General features: G+C 40.1%; 1 protein-coding gene across 1 annotated transcript; it reads left to right on the top strand.

Annotated features, from left to right (window-relative positions):
• The first annotated feature begins 350 nt into the window (after positions 1-350).
• Positions 351-10,972, top strand: LOC148115341 (keratin, type II cytoskeletal 6A-like). The gene is made up of 9 exons (XM_087886820.1): positions 351-974; positions 2,830-3,044; positions 3,923-3,983; positions 4,437-4,532; positions 5,585-5,749; positions 6,501-6,626; positions 8,181-8,401; positions 9,422-9,456; positions 10,396-10,972. Exons 1-9 carry the CDS (start codon positions 459-461, stop codon positions 10,548-10,550), a joined length of 1,590 nt encoding a protein of 529 aa, XP_087742946.1. The 5' UTR covers positions 351-458; the 3' UTR covers positions 10,551-10,972.
• The last annotated feature ends 5,797 nt before the right edge of the window (positions 10,973-16,769 follow it).

The following is a 16,769-nucleotide window of genomic DNA, read 5'->3' as shown; positions in this document are numbered from 1 at the left end:
CATCTTCCTCACAAGCTAGAGCAACTTACATGGAACAAGATTTCCCACTAGGGTTTTTTTTTTTTTTTTCCCCTTGTTGTTCCTCCTTGGATACATTTCTCTGGCTCATTTCCATCATTTAGTGCTTAACTTAAGAAAAGTATTCATTATTCCTAAATGACAAGCCGGCATGTTTTAGCTGGTTGCACTTCCATTTAGCCTTTATGTGAGGTGTTTATGGAAGGACAGTCTGTTCCCATTTCGAAAAGCCTGAGGGCCGCATCCCCAGTGACATTATTTGGAAAGATGATCATGTGCAATCACAACCAATCCCACTTCCTTGACAATATATATATAAGAGAAGAAAATTTAAAACCTAGAGCTCACAACTACACCTGCCTCTGCTTCACTGACTGTGTCCTCTCTTTCTCTCTCTACCTCTTTCTGCATCTTTGCTCTTCAGCTCATCACCATTTAAAATGTCTCACCGAGCCAACATCAGAATTCAGAGGAGAGGCTTCAGTAACTCATCTGCCATCCTACCTAACTTGTGTCGCACCAACTGGAGCTCACAAAGTGTGGGCAGAGGTGGAAGCTGTGGCACAGGAGGTGCTGGCTGGGGCCGGGCCGGTGGGGCTGGTTTTGGCAGCCAAAGCCTTTACAATCTTGGTGGACTCAGGAGAATCGCAGTTGGAGGCAGTTATGGCAGTGGCATCGGTGGAAGCTATGGGTATGGTGGTGGAGTTTGTAGTGGCTCTGCTGTTGGTGGTGGTATTGGTGGAGGCGATGGGCTAGGTGGAGCTGGTTTTGGTGGAGGGAGAGGGGACCCTGGCTTCCCAATTTGCCCACCAGGTGGAATCCAAAAAGTAACTATCAATCCCCACCTGTTGACGCCTCTCAAGCTGGAGATTGACCCCACCATAGAGAAGGTTCGCAAAGAAGAAAGAGAACAGATCAAGACACTCAACAACCGGTTTGCCACCTTCATAGATAAGGTGAGAATAAATAAATGCTTTATTATTTCAGGTTGCTGTGGATTGGGAAAGATCTCAAGTGCCTTCCTCCAGCTCCTCTTCAATTTTTGCTCATGTCATTACAGCTGTTATTTATCACTGGCTGGCACCAGCTAGATGAGATTACACAGCTGCCAATTTTGCCTGGTTTTGCTGCTGTGCAACAGCAACTTGATTGGAGGAATGCCATGAGGGATATTTTTCTATTGCAGAAAGGGAGATTGGAAAAGTTAAGATAGTATTTTCTCTAACGTGAATCTCAGTAGGTCAATAGAGTTTCTCACTATATAATAGTGACAGAGGAAATGAGAGCTAATCAAACAAAATGTATGTATGTATGTATGTATGTATGTATGTATGTATGTTTTATTTATTTATTCAATTTATTTATTTATTTATTGGGTTTATATGGCCATCTATCTCGTAACAGTGAAAAGAAAAAGTAAAAAAAAAAAGTCAGTTCTTTTTCCATATATTGTTGAAAGTTTTTTTCATTTAATAAATTTTGATTTAATGTCCATCACATTTTTCTTTTTTTCCCCTTCCATGTCATTATTATTGGATTGTGGTCTGCCCATACATTTGTTTCAATCTCAATCTCTTGTATTTTAGCTATTAATTCTGTTGACATCCATATCATATCTATTCTTGACCACGACAAATGTCTATTTGAATAGAATGTATATTGCTTTTCTTTTGGATGGCTTCGTCTCCAAGCATCTCTGCAAAACGTGTGGGATACTAGCAAAGCATATATTAGAGGATTGAAATGACATATTTAGGAAAACAAAATAAACAGAACAGGCAAATGAAAAGAAAAAGTACTCTCCCCCCAGGTGCCAGACCATCGTCCTCATTGCTCAATCCCCATCCCAGTCCAATGTGTGGGGAAAGAGCCAGGTCTTCACAACCTTCCAGAAGATCAAAAGGGTAGGGGGATCCCTCAGATCTCAGTTGGGAGGCTGTTTCAATAGGTTGGGGTGGCCATTGAGAAGGCGTGACTCTGAGGTGGAATTTGGAGCCACAGAATCTTTTTTTCCTGACTAGTAACCATGAATCAAACTGCTTTGAAACACATAACTATGACCCTTTAGCCTAGAAATGTAAAACATGCAGATATGATGTAGTTCTTGCTCAGAGAAAATTTTTTAGCAGAGTTGAAGAAAGAATTAGGTCATGATGAGTAATGTGAGATATGGAAGAGGCAGGTAACACACTCAAAGTGTGTGCAAGAAGATGCCTGAGTAGGTTTAGAGTTCATTCACTCATTCCTGCATTCACTCATTCATCTACAATCGCAATTTACCTCATTTCAAAGTGTCTATTAGAAATATTTATGCAATAATGGGATACTTTTTGGGATGAGAATTGGAGCATTGGTGAGGTACAGAATTGCATGGGTAACTACACTCCCATACACAAACTAGTCTAGAGGAATATTTACTTATTTGTATACCACCTTTATTATTTTTAGAAATAACTCAAGGCAGTGAACATATCCTACACATCTTTCTCCTTCTATTTTCTCAAGAAAACCCTGTGAGATGAGTTGGATTGGGAGACAGAGACTGGTCCAAGGTCATACAGTGAACTCATAGCTAGAGGGCACTAGATACAGGAAGGCTAACTATTGGGGCCAGGCGGAAGGAAGGAAGGAAGGAAGGAAGGAAGGAAGGAAGGAAGGAAGGAAGGAAGGAAATAAATGCAAGAAAAAAGTAGACTTTTTGTAAAATCTGCTCAAGAATACATCAAAACAATTTGAGAACTATGTCAGGAATTACAAAAGGATTTGCCTCTTTAATCCTCCAACCCCCAAATCCTTGTCTTTCTGCCTCAGGTGCGTTTCCTTGAGCAAGAGAATAAAGTGCTGGAAACAAAATGGGCTCTGCTTCAGGAACATGACCAGAAAACTGTGAAGAGTAACCTTGAGGAACTTTTCAATGGTTACATCAACACTCTTAGGAAAGAACTGAATGATCTGGAGAAGGACAAAGTAAGGCTGGATGGAGAGCTACTTAACACCCAAAACCTTGTAGAGGATAACAAGAGCAAGTAAGACCTTTAAACCTTCAGTTTTGCTCCAAGTTTCATCTTACTCCCTCTTTTATGCATGTGTATGCCAGCAAGTCAAGGCTCTTTTTTTTTATGTCAGGCAATGGCCTGGACTGGCCCTTGTGGGTTTTTTTGGCAAGGTTTTCCAGAAGTGGTTTGCCATGACTTGCTTCCTAGAGCTGAGAGTAACTGGCCCAAAGTCATTGACTTGGCTTTGTACCTAAGATGGAATTTAAAAGTCACAATCTCTCAGTTACGAGTCTGGTGCTTTAACTACTATCCCAAAGTGGCTCTTAAAGTTTTTAGCCATTCAGCTTTGCTCCCTCATTTACACCCTTTGCTGATATTGCATCTAAGAATCTCACAACAGGTTCTGTTAAAAACAAAAGTGCCGAGGTAGTTTACAAGCTAGGTGTGAGCGGATCAAAGAACTACAGATTGGCTCTTGGCCAACAGGTGTAGGTGGATTTAAACTCCTTAGGATCTCAGCATAGTTAATATTCCCGGGTTGCACAAATTCAGATTATCGTTACATTGACACAGAGAATCATAGGACTGCTAACTCTTTGCAGATGATTCTTCAGCCTTGTCCAGTCCAGGTATGGCAAGCCTAAGCCACCCCCAACTACAGAATGTTGGCAGGGAATGAAATACTCAAAACTTTGTCCATCTTTCTATCTGTCTGTCCTCCTTCAGGCCTTGTAGGTCCAGTTGGGTAACAAAGCAAATTTTCTCAGACCGTTTTGTGATAATTGATCAGCCATATCTGAGAATCACCCCTGGGATATAGTCAGGACTCTTTTAAAAACATTTAAGAAGTGCAGCAGCTTTACTAGATTTCTCTAAGTAGGTGTTATTATTTTCTCCTCCCCAAATAGGTATGAAGATGAGCTCAAAAAGCGTGCGGAAGCAGAGAATGACTTTGTAATCCTCAAGAAGGTGAGAGTCTGTCCCAGTGGTGAAGTTAAATATTTTTTACTACCGGTTCTGGGGGCGTGGCTTGGTAGGCGTGGCAGGGGAAGGATATTGCAAAATTTCCATTCCCACCCCAGGGGGAAGGACATTGCAAAATTTCCATTCCCACCCCACTCTGGGGCCAGCCAGCAGTGGTATTTTCCGGTTCTCCGAACTGCTCAAAATTTCCACTATGAGTTCTCCAGAACCTGTCAGAACCTGCTGGATTTCACCCCTGGTTTGTCTGCAGTGCAGCTACTTTGCAGAAAGGCAGCCCTTGCTGTGATGTTAAAAGGTGGGACTATCCCAGAAACAAGTACAATTAGTATACATGTGTGTGTGTTTGTATTTCCATACCGAAAAATAATCAGGAAACAATAATCCATTAATAAACAGTCCTTTAACTTTTCACCATTAAATTCAGTGTTTCCTTTTTAGGAAGTGGATGCTGCCTACATAGACAAAGCAATACTAGAAATTGATCTTCAAACTTTAATTGACGAGATAGAGTTTCTCAGACGCATATATGAAAGAGTAAGAGTCAATATCATTTTCTTTGAATTGCGTTATATTATGTAAATATACTGTATGTCCTGCCAAAGAGAAAGCTACAATATTTATTTATTTTTTGGAACTATTTTAAGTATTAAAAGTCCCCTCCCACTTACCTCTAGATAAGATGATAGTTCAAACAAGGTTCTAAAGCATTGCTTTGTAACGTATTTTGTTATAACAGGGAGGGGGGAGGGAGGGGGGAAGGAAGGAAGGAAGGAAGGAAGGAAGGAAGGAAGGAAGGAAGGAAGGAAGGAAGGGGAAATATAAATCAAAAGAAGTTGAAAATTCCTCAAGTAGTTTAAAGAACAATAAGAATTTCAAAATTGGTTCAGAGTTAATTAAGAATTATTTAAGAAATCCTGCAGTTCCAGGATCCCAAGAGCTAATGATAAATGCTGTCATCAGGAAGAGTCATTCCGTATTCTTTTACTCCAATATTTCCTGATCCTTTATTAATTCCATGGAAATTACTGATGTACCAGCACTGCATCAGTCATAAATTTATCTGCATAGGTTTACCTGCAGAATGAAATGTAAAATATGATTTTGTTAAAATAAGTTTAAGCTGTTCAGGATCAGCCAAAATACCAGTTGAACAGGAAGCATTTGGCACAGCATTTGGTAACCCCAAAACTGCCTTGTACAAGTTGCAAATAATTGATTGTACCTAGACAATAGATTCTTAAATTTAACAAGTTGGGAGGACAAAGATGACTTTTTAGGAAAACAGTGCTGAGGATTCTGTGCCCTGTGCAGTTCTTTGGATTTTTCCATAGACATTTTTTAATAGCTTTTATCTCAACTTGTCCTTTCTGGTCAACTGTATTTTCGATAAAAAAAACATGACCATTAGAAAAAAGTTGGAAGTAATTTGGGAAACAAAAGAAATTATGCAAAACGAACACCTCTTCCAATTTCCTTACTTACCTGATAGAAAGGACCGCTTGCTCTAAATTTTGAATTAGGCAGTTGCCAAGGAGTAATCTTTTTGTGTATATTTCCTGAGTGGACTATTCCTATCACACGTGCAGGAACTGGAAGATCTACAGAGGACGATCTCTGACACTTCTGTGATTTTGTCCATGGACAACAATCGCTACCTGGACCTCGACAGCATCATTGCTGAAGTCAAAGCCCAGTATGAAGACATTGCCAAGAAAAGCAGGGCGGAGGCTGAAGCTTGGTACCAAAGCAAGGTAAATCGTCATCCATAAAAGTTGGGTGGGTGAGCTGTTGCTGCCTTACAGTGAATAAGCTGTAAGGGGAGGCCAAATGTTTTCTTTCAAAATTAGAATTAGCAAAGCCAAACCAGTTGGAGGGATGTTGCTTCTCCTCCTTTCTCATTGTCCCACCAATCATTTATTGTAAACCTATTAGTAGTCGGGGAAACAGCATGTCACTTTGGCCTCTTGTAGAGTTCTTCCCTACTTCCTTTTGAATTTGCTGCAGTTATACTTTTAGAAAGACACTTTCCCCAAAAGAGATTGTGGTAGATGTATATATTGCAGCTTTCCCAGCCAGGTGTCCTCAAGTGCAATCTTCCTACTTCTCGGCTAGAATTCCCAGTTTGGGAAATGTAATAATCCAACTTTAATACCATTTTAGGATTTTTTTGCCCTTTGATGCTTGTCATTTTTTCTATAATTTTAAAATGTTTGGCCCTAATTTAGTTTTTAAATTTAGTGTTAATTAATGTTGTAGTTATTGGTCATATTAGATTGTACATCAGCCAGAGCCCCTCTTTGGAGGGAGATGGGTGGTTTAGACTCGTGAAATGTAAATAAACAAATAAGCAAACGTAAGATTTGTGATGCAAAATATCTTGAGGCACCAGATAGCGGGAGGCCAATAGACAAACAGATATATACACTCTCACAAATGAATCAATCTAACTCCCTCCCGTAATTAAATAATTAAACTACAGTAGCTGCCTTCCACTTTTTTTAGTACGAGGAACTCCAGGGTACTGCAGGAAGGCATGCTGATGATCTTCGTAACGCCAAGCATGAGATTTCAGAATTTAACCGACATGTCCAGCGGCTGAAGGCTGAAATTGAAGGTGTGAAAAAGCAGGTAGGTTTCTGCGTTCTCCCAAAGTTGTGATCGTACATTGGTATGGCTCAGCCACATTTCTGGCTTGAAAGAACATCGTAAGATGTCATCATATTACATTCCTAGAAGATTATTCCCAGGTTGAATGAGGTCCTAGATTGTTCGGGGCAATATGCTGACTCTGTAAACTGCTTAGACAGGGCTGCACTATGAAGTAGTATATAAGTCTAAGTGATATTGCTATTGAAATGCTTTATTTTTTTTATCTTAATAGATTGCTACTTTATTGCATATATTTAAATTCAAATTTAGCAATACTTGTATGTGAAACACAGAGGACATGCTGAGAAGACAATTCCCTTTTTAGATTACTTCCCTGCAAAACAAAGTATAGCACAGCATTGGTGTTGCTCATCCTCATAACTTTCACAAAACCAATTATTCTTTTACAAATAGCCGTAAATCTAATTCATTCATTATTAATTAATTAATTAATTAATTGCCACTTAATTGGTATTGTTTATTATTATTTTTAATTGGTATTGGTAGTGAGGGACATGGTGGTTCAGTGGCTAAGACACTGAGCTTGTCAATCGATAGGACGGCAGTTCAGCGGTTCGAATCCCTAGTGCTGCGTAACGGGGTGAGCTCCCGTTACTCATCCCAGCTTCTGCCAATCTAGCAGTTCGAAAGCACATAAAAAATGCAAGTAGAAAAATAGGGACCACCTTTGGTGGGAAGGTAACAGCATTCCATGCACCTTTGGCGTTTAGTCATGCCGGCCACATCACCACAGAGATGTCTTCAGACAGCGCTGGCTCTTCGGCTTTAAAACGGAGATGAGCACCGCCCCCTAGAGTCAGGAATGACTCGCACATATGTGCGAGGGGAACCTTTACCTTTACCCTTTAATTGGCATTGTAAATTACTAAACTCACCTGGCCAGCATACTAATGCAAGCAGCCATCTTCTCCCTGGACTTCTTTCCTTTCAACTTTCCATTTATACCACACTCCATCCTCTCTAAGCAAAAAGCAACAGCAACATGGCTGATCCTATTAATGCACTAACTAGAAATGGTTGGGAAAAAGGAAATCCTATTCCTAGTTACAATGCAACAGAACAATTGCTGCCTACAGGATGCTGAAAATATCCCATTTCATTGCAAGCTTAAATATCTTCCCAGAGTTGTTTGTGCTTCATCACTGGAGGCTTTCAAGAAAAAATTGGACAACCATTTGTCCGCACTAGTTGTAAGGACTCCTGACTTGGGCAGGAGGTTCAATTAGAAGATTTTCAAGATCCCTTCCAGCCCTATGACTCTATACTCAAAAGGGCTCTTCCAAAGTTGGAAGTCATATTATTTCATTAGTACCATCCATGCTTACAATGTCTGGAGCAGGAATCCCTTAACATTTTGGGGTGTCCTTGGAGATCCTACAAAAGTCCAAGGATGGGTCTTGGCCCAATATAAGTTTATTATATCTGCTTATGGGATAATGTAACTGAAGATATTTTACTCTCTTCTGAAGAGATGATCTTCTATGCTAATTTCTCTTTCCTTCCTCCCTTAAGGGTGCTAACCTAAAGGCAAAGACTGCTGAAGGAGAAGACCGAGGTGAACTGGCACTCAAAGACGCAAGGCAGAAACTGGCTAACCTTGAGGATGCCGCTCAGAAAGCCAAGCAAGAGATGGCCAGGCAACTCAAGAAATACCAGGAGCTACTGAATGTGAAGCTCGCCCTGGATATTGAGATTGCTACCTACAGAAAACTTCTGGAAGGAGAAGAATGTCGGTCAGTGATAGACCATCTAAGTAGAATCTTTACAAACTCTTTACTAGTACTAGTTTTTTAAAAGTCTACCTTTTTACTATTATTACTTGAATAGTGGAATAATATATATGGTGTGGCCTCCAGTAACCTTGGGTTCAGTCCACAATCTCCCCCCAAAATTCCATTCCCATTAGCATCTAGTTCAGTGAGCCTTTTTCCCTTTAAGTTCATTCTTCAGTGTCCTTAAGGACTTGATGACTTTGCAACAATAGTCATACAACATTGGTTTTCTTTCAGTTAACTACCCTGTTTCCCCGAAAATAAGATATCCCCTGATAATAAGCCCAATTGGGCTTTTTTAATTTTAATTTAATTTTAATTTAATTTAATTTATATACCGCCCTTCTCCCGAAGGACTCAGGGCGGTGAACAGCCATAATAAAAACAATGTACAAAAATAGAATTTAAAAGCAGATTAAAATAATTAAATCATAGGCCGAATTTAAAACTCTCATTTTAAAACCAATTTTAAAACCATATTAAAACCAAATTAAAATCATTTATCCCATCAGAGCAGCTTGCTGGAATAACAGGGTCTTCACTGCACAACAGAAGGCGCGGAGGTCGGGGATCCTTCGTATGTCCGGGGGTAATTCTTTCCAGAGGGCAGGGGCCCCCACAGAGAAGGCTCTCCCCCTGGGGGTCGCCAGTCTACATTGTTTGGCTGACGGCACCCTGAGGAGGCCCTCTCTGTGTGAGCGTACCGGTCGGTGTATGCGCTAAAATAAGTCTCCCCCTGAAAATAAACCCTCCCCAAAAATATTTAAACGCAGAGCAGGAAATCAGCTAAGACAGCAAGAGGAGCCCCATCTTGCTCCATGCACCCCAAAATAATAAGACATCCCTGAAAATAAGGCCAAGCGCTTATTTCGGGGTTCAAAAAAATATAAGACAGGGTCTTATTTTCGGGGAACATGGTATATATGCTCAGAATACATTTGAATTCTTACTTATGCTTGACTTCTGTTTTGTTTCCTACAGATTGGCAAATGATGCAGCAGATGCGGTGAACATCTGTAAGTATACTGAAGAATATCCACATTATAAGACATTTGCTGTACAGTGGTGATTAAAAGGCTCCTTGCTTCTATTTAGATAGAGACATCTGTCCTTTCTGCTGTCCCTGAACCCTCCTGCCCTGCCTCTTCCCCTGCAATTGTTGGTTTTGCAATTACAGCTGCAACAATTACACTAGCAGCAACACAGCAAAGTTCTTGGTGTGTTATGCCAATATCAGTGGTGGGATTCAATTTTTTTTACTACCGGTTCTGTGGGCGTGGCTTGGTGGGCATGGCATGGTGGGTGTGGCAGGGGAAGGATACTGTAAAATCTCCAATCTCTCTCCACTCCAGGGGAAGGATACTGCAAAATCCCCATTTCTTCCCATTTCTCAGCTGGGACTCGGGAGGCAGAGAATAGATGGGGGCGGGGCCAGTCAGAGGTGGTTCTCCAAACTATTCAAAATTTCTGCTACCGGTTCTCCAGAACTGGTCAGAACCTGCTGAATGTCACCTCTGGCCAATATAGTGCCATAAGCATGGGCTGAAAATCTGCATCTATCTCCATTTTAAACACCCTATAGAATGCCGTAGGACAGGATTTGACCAATTTTTCAGGCCTCAGAAAGCAAGAAGCGAATTTGTGGGAACTCTGATCACCACCAAATCTTTGCAAAATATTAGTAATTTCATCCTCAGATCTCATGCGACCTTCTTGCATTTGATCTCAAGCGAGATCATCATACTCTTTCATCTGACCTTTGGCACCATGGAGAAATAAAATAAATAAAGAGGTTTTAATTTTTTTTCACTTGGGGGAAATGTTTGAAGGTCCCATTTTAGGAAGGATGGATTTAACAGAGTCTGTAGAGATCACCCTTCCCATAATTTCCACAAAGTAGCTGCCTTTCTTAGAACAGAAAATACCCAGTTCTTCTCTATTTCTTCTTTTCGCAGCCATTACCTCTTCACATATTTCACAAGGATCTGCTGCCGGCAGCAGTCTTGGCTATGGAAGCGGCCTCAGCATGCGTGGAGGTAGTTGCTTTGCAATCGGCGGCGGCAGCAGCAACATTGTAGCTGATGAGAGGTTGCTCAAGCCATTGTCCTAGCGTGAAATTCGCTTACTGTCCTCCGACAAGATACATAAGATAAAGATCCAATTCCTTGTACTTTTAAAAATGAAACATGTGGACCATGTCTTCCCTGGACCTCTCCGTGCAGTATTCATATATCTGTCCTTTGCTCCCTGTTCAAATTTTGTAAGACAGGCCATTTCTTTGATTGTCTGTCAACAGCGCTCTGCTTTTCAAATGAGTCAAACTGTATAGAGGATAGGCTTGTGTTCTTATTCTTCCTTCTTTCAACCAAGTCAGATTTCTACATTTTTCAAGGTTTGTGTAAACTAGATAATCTTCTGTATTGTTTTTTTTTTTTTTTTTTTTTATGCTTGAAATCTGTACTTTGAAATATGGCTTTACTTTTCGGTGTGCATATCCAATAAAAACATGATTATGAGGCAATTCATTTAAAATTAGTCTCAGCATCATTGTAGCAGGCCAGAATCTTGATACTGCAAATGGGTGGTTTGGACACCTATGATCTTCAAGGGAGTATGTTTTGGGAAGATCTGAACAAAGGTCAACCCAATTCTTGGACATTAAACTTTTCTTTTTTTTATTTTGTTTCAAGTCAATGTTGACACCTGGCAACTGCCTGGAGACATCCCTGCCCTTTTTTTTTTTTTTTTTTTTTTTGTAAGATTTCAGAAGAGATTTGCCAGTGCCTACTTCCCAGGGCTGAGAAAGAGTGATTGGCACAACATGGTCACCAAATCGGATTTATTTCTAAGGCATGACTGGAACTCACAAACTGGTGTCTTAACACTATACCAAACTGGCTTTTAGAAGACCAGTGTTGCTGGTTTTTCGTTAGAAAAATTTAGTGCAATTGTTTATCTAGAACAAATTAGTTTGCATTATATGTTAGATATATGACTTACTGCAACCACATAAGAAACTGAAGGAAGCAGATTTCTCCCCACAATAAACCTCTTATACTGTAAGAAGCTTCTGCTACTTCTTGCAAATCTATCGGAAGACGTATATTATTCTGGAGCATGGAATACTTCAGATAAGCAAAAGTGGTATGCTTTCTGTTGGAAGAATGCATCAATATGTTGGTGATGTCCTAAGTTGTTTTTTGTACCCTGGGTAACCTTTTTAGGCAAACTCTTCCAGATTCTCCATGGAGGAAACTTATGAATAAGATTTCAAACAGTGTAGTGTCAATATTGGTTATAATAAGCATGAAATACTATATGGATTCAGCTTTCTTTTCTCACAGTAGCTGATCAACTTCCTCTGGGACGCCTGCAGAGCATAATTATTTCCCAGCAAAAATGCATTGGCTCTGATTTTTGAACTAATTTACCGCTACTAACAACCCCCAATACATTTGTACTATATGTACAAAATATATTCCTCTTTTAAAAGTCCATTGTATAAAGCAGGGGTGTCAAACTCGTTCATTGAGGGCCGCATCAGGGTTGTGTTTGACCTTGGAGAGGCCGGGGGCATGGCCAGCTCAATGTCACTCATGTCAAGGGCGCCAGTGGTGGCCTCAGTGCTCTGCCAGTGAAAACGGGTTCCTGAGCTCCGTTTAGGGCTACGACGGCTCCCTGCAACCCTCCCTGGCAGAGGGACCACAAGCTGGTCCTTTGCTGTTTCCAGGGTGACTCCATGGGCCAGATCTAAGCATCCCATAGGGAGGATTGGTCCACAGGCCTTGAGTTTGACACCCCTGGTATAAATGATTTTATGATATACCGTATTTTTCAGAGTATAAGACGCACCTTTTACTCCCTAAAAGGGGATGAAAATTTAGGTGGGTCTTATAGACCGAATGTAGCCCCGCCCACCCACTGGCCCCCACCCTTTGGCCTCTGCCTCCCAGCAATTTACCTCTTTGCAGCAAGCAGCAAGAAGAAACAGCTCATTTCAGCTTCAGCACAGCCTAATTAGCACAAGTTGATTGGGTCGGCCTCCCGACTCTCAGCTCTTTTGCTCTCAGCTGTTTTTCAGGGCCTCTGCTGCTTGCTGCAAGGAGGTAAATTGCTGGGAGCAGATTTTTTTTTTCTTGTGCTAATCAAGCTATGCTGAAAATGAAAATGAAAGCAGGCTGTTTGTTGTTTGCTGCAACAAGGCAAAATTGCTGGGAGGCAGAGGCAGATTTCTTTTTCTTGTTTTCCTCATCAAAAAAGGTAGGTGCGTCTTATAGTCCAGAGCATCTTATACTCCGAAAAATACGGTAATTTTATTCTGTTTGAAAAAGTTCCAAAAGGAGTGATTTTTTTCTTTCCCATCTATTTACTCCACATAACGCATAAGTCTATAACTTTCTTGCCTTCAAAGCAGAAAACTCCCACGTTCAAGAAAGTATCTCACATTGCTCTAGAGACCTTTGATCATTGTGATTGTCGTTTTCTCTATCTCGTCCATCGCTACCACATCCCTCTTGATGTTTTTTGTTTTTTTTTTAAATCAAGTTTTATTGGTTCCCCCCCCCCCCCATTCACCCACATCTTTTTTGAACAGAGTATTGGCCATATCTTATACAATTTATCAAATTCAAATACATTTTACTCAATTACAATTTTTGCCACAATTTTCTTTTTCCCTTTTTTTAATCATATCTCAATATTTCTTTGCTTACTTATATAAACATCTTCATTCACCCTCAAATTCTAATTTTCCTGCTTATTCATATTTATTCTCTTTTATTTTTTAACCGTTCATTCTTTATCTTAGTATATTTATATATGTTTGGGGTTGCCTTTCTTCCATTTCATCTTTTTTGTTGTACAGCAATCTTTCTTCTCAATCCTGCCATCTCCCTCTCTTCTTTCCTTCTTACTTTCTTTTTCCCTCCTCTCCTGCTCCTCTCTACTTCCTCTTCCTTTCGCCTTCTCCTTTCTTCCTCCCTGTCTAGCCCTCTCTCCTACTCTGATTTCCCCTCTTTTCCTTCCTCCCCTCACTTCCATCCCTCTCTCTTCTCCCCTTCTCTTCCATCTCTCTACTCTCTACTCCTCTTTCATCTCTCTCTATTGCTGTATTCATTTTCAATTTAATATTTTCCACTATGGTGTCCAGGCAACCCCAATCTTTCTCATTTATTAAAAATATTATTCGCAATTGCCCTCCTCTTTTTAATTATTGACAAATATTTCAATTTATTGCATTTTTTCCTTGAAACCTTTGTTAAAATAATCTTCCAACCCTTGCTTTTTTCCCTTTAACAATGTATTTCTTCCGATTTACTTCTTACAAGTCTGTCATTTACATCATTTACTAACATTTCATTTTCATTCAATTTTACATTTCAATTTCAATTCCCATCTTAATTTCAATTAATTCTTTTGTTGCTTTGATTTCTCTCCACTTAGTGCTTCCTCCAACATCAAAAACATAGTTCATTTTTTTTCACATTTCATCTACTGATCTATTTTACATTAAACAGTATTTTCACATATAATTTCTACAACTAATATCCTTCTCTTTATTAACATATTAATATTTTCACTGACTCTTAACCATTTTCTTTTAAACTCTCCACAATCCCATTTCTTGATGCTTTCCTCCCTTTCTCCCATTCCCTTATCTTCTTCCTCTTCCTTTTCTTATATCTCCCTTTCTGCCTTTTTTCTTTAATTTTCACTCTGTTAATTTTCCCTCTCAATATTTCCCCATTTATTTCTCTTCTTTTCAGTTTTGAGATGTATTCTCTCTTATCCATTTTTATTCTATCACTGTTAATCCCAGTGTAATCATCTTTATCGTTATTTTCATTTATTTCCTTTTCAATATTTTCTCCTTGTTACTCTTGCTTCTCATTCATCTTTTCTCTTTCTTTTTCCTTGCATTCTAACCAATCCTCTGCTTCCTTATTTCCCTTAAATCCTTCTCTTATTTTTTCAAACATCTCCCAAGTGCAAATTAGCCACTAATTGCTCGTTGGGACTTGTTTCAAGTTTTTAAAAGTTTTTTCTTCTTACCTGTGAGTTGGCCAATCACTCATCCAGTAACAATACTCTGTTCAATCACCACTCCTGCACTTCCTCTTTCTGATTGTGGCCGTTCCGGCTTTTGACAGCTCCATGGCTGCCTTCCTTCGCCGATGGGTCGAAGACTAATGCCGGCACTTCAGGGAACTTGCTCTTTCCCTATCAGTGCCAGCCTGCATCTTCTTTCTTCACTGTCCCTACAAGACAGCTATGATCCCTAGGGATCCCCAAAATCAGCTGGGATATCGGTGCTCTTCTGGAGCTCCCCCCCCCATCTTGATTTTTGTAGGCAATTATTTATAATCTATAATTTTGTGGGGAACAAATGATCCAAGAAAAGGGATGCATTATTGTAGGCAACCATTTGTAACAATTCTATGCAAGACTGTTAAAAGTTGGCAATTTTTTATACCTTTTACACCTTTTCTTCCCTTGATTCCATTCCGTTGTTCAACATCATAAACACTGATGAGAGAAATGAAAGCACCATTATCTAGTACAGGTAGTCCTCTACTTAACAGCTTGCTTAGTGGCTGTTCGAAGTTAGCAACGACACCAGGGGTGGGTTTCATTTACCTTTACCACTGGTTCGCCCCGTGCATGCATGCTCGCTTCGTGCATGTGTGTGCTGTCCATGCATTCACCCGTCCTTCCGCACATGCGCTTTGCTTGCTCACACATGTTCTGTGCATGCACCTGGCCTCAAAAACTTACCTAAATAGCATGATTTGGAGCCAGGGTGGGTGGATGAGCAGGCCCACCTGCAACCGCCATTACCGGTTCACCCAAACCAGTGCGAACTGGCTGAATACCACCTCTGAATGGCACTGAACAAAGTGACTCATGACCATTTTTCACACTCACGACGTTGCAGCATCCCCATGGTCATGTGATTTACATTCAGATGGTTGGCAACTGGTTCACATTTATGACAGTTTCAATGTCCCAGGGTCACGTGATCATATTTTGCAACTTTCTGAGAAGCAAAGTCCGCGGGGAAACCAGATTCACTGAACAACCGTGTTACTATTCTAACAACTGCAGTGATTCACTTAACAAATGTGACAAGAAAAGTGATAAATTGAGGCAAAACTCACTTAACAAATGTCTCACTTAGCAACATAAATTTTGAGCTCAATTGTGGTAATAAATTGAGGACTAGCTGTACTAAAGTTTTGGGTCTTAATGGACTCTGGTAGAAAAATTATTCTAGTCTTATTTGTGCATGAAAAGCCATAGTTTGAGAAGTGAACGAGATGGGGACTGAGAATCATGCACTATTATCCTAGAAGCAATGCTCATCTAAATGTTGTATCCTCACCAATCCATAGCTTAAGGGGAGCTTCTTCATAAAAGACAGGATTGTCATCCTAAACAATAAGAATACACACCATCAATGTAATTAAATGGGCACACCTATCTAATTTATCTCAGTTCTATCAATTCTAAAATTAATTTTTAAAAACATTCTAACATAATGAGAATGTCCTCAGGAGGGCAGATAAGAAAACATGTAAGATGATGTTACCCCACATGTAATACTGTAATTTACATACTTTATCAGGTGTTCCGATGAAAATGCATAATCATGACATTTATGCAATTACGGTATATTATTACAGTAATTAATATATAATTATTATGATGTCATTATGATCTACTGTGGCTACCTCAAGTGTCAAAAATGTACATCCTGATTTTCTGTTAAACCTACCTCAGAGGAGGCATATAATACAAATAATAATTAGCTATGATATTATTGAAATGCTGCCAATTGGACAATGTAAGGAAGATGGAGGAGAGCCATGTAGAGAGGTAGACTTCTATATAGAGAACAAAAGTTCAGCTATTCTTTGTGGATGACCTTGTCCTATCTGGGATGGAAATATCTGCCACCAAATCTGAAGTTCTTTAGCTACCCTAGGTCGAACAGTGAGGGACTGGCACTGGGTCCCCTTGGGGATAAGACAGAGGTGAAATGCTCCCGGTTCAGACCGGATCACTTGATCCGGTAGCGATGGCGGCGGGTGGTTTGGAGAACCGGTAGCAAAAATCCCTGCGCGCCCCCCCACCCCCACCCCATGCCCAGCTGAGCTGCGCGATCATCAGAGGCTTTTTTAAAAAAACTTTTAAAAGCATTTTTTCTACAACCTCTTCAGCTGAAGAGAGTGTAGGAAAAAAAAAATGCTTTTAAAAGCCTCTGACGATCCCAGCTGAGTTGCCTGATCGTCAGAGGCTTTTAAAAGTATTTTTTTCTTTACTTTGTGTA

This window comes from Pantherophis guttatus, chromosome 2 (assembly GCF_059756535.1).
Source record: "Pantherophis guttatus breed Tessera chromosome 2, ASM5975653v1, whole genome shotgun sequence".
In the NCBI taxonomy this organism is placed as follows: domain Eukaryota; kingdom Metazoa; phylum Chordata; class Lepidosauria; order Squamata; family Colubridae; genus Pantherophis; species Pantherophis guttatus.
This window is presented reverse-complemented; position numbering and strand designations above follow the sequence as displayed.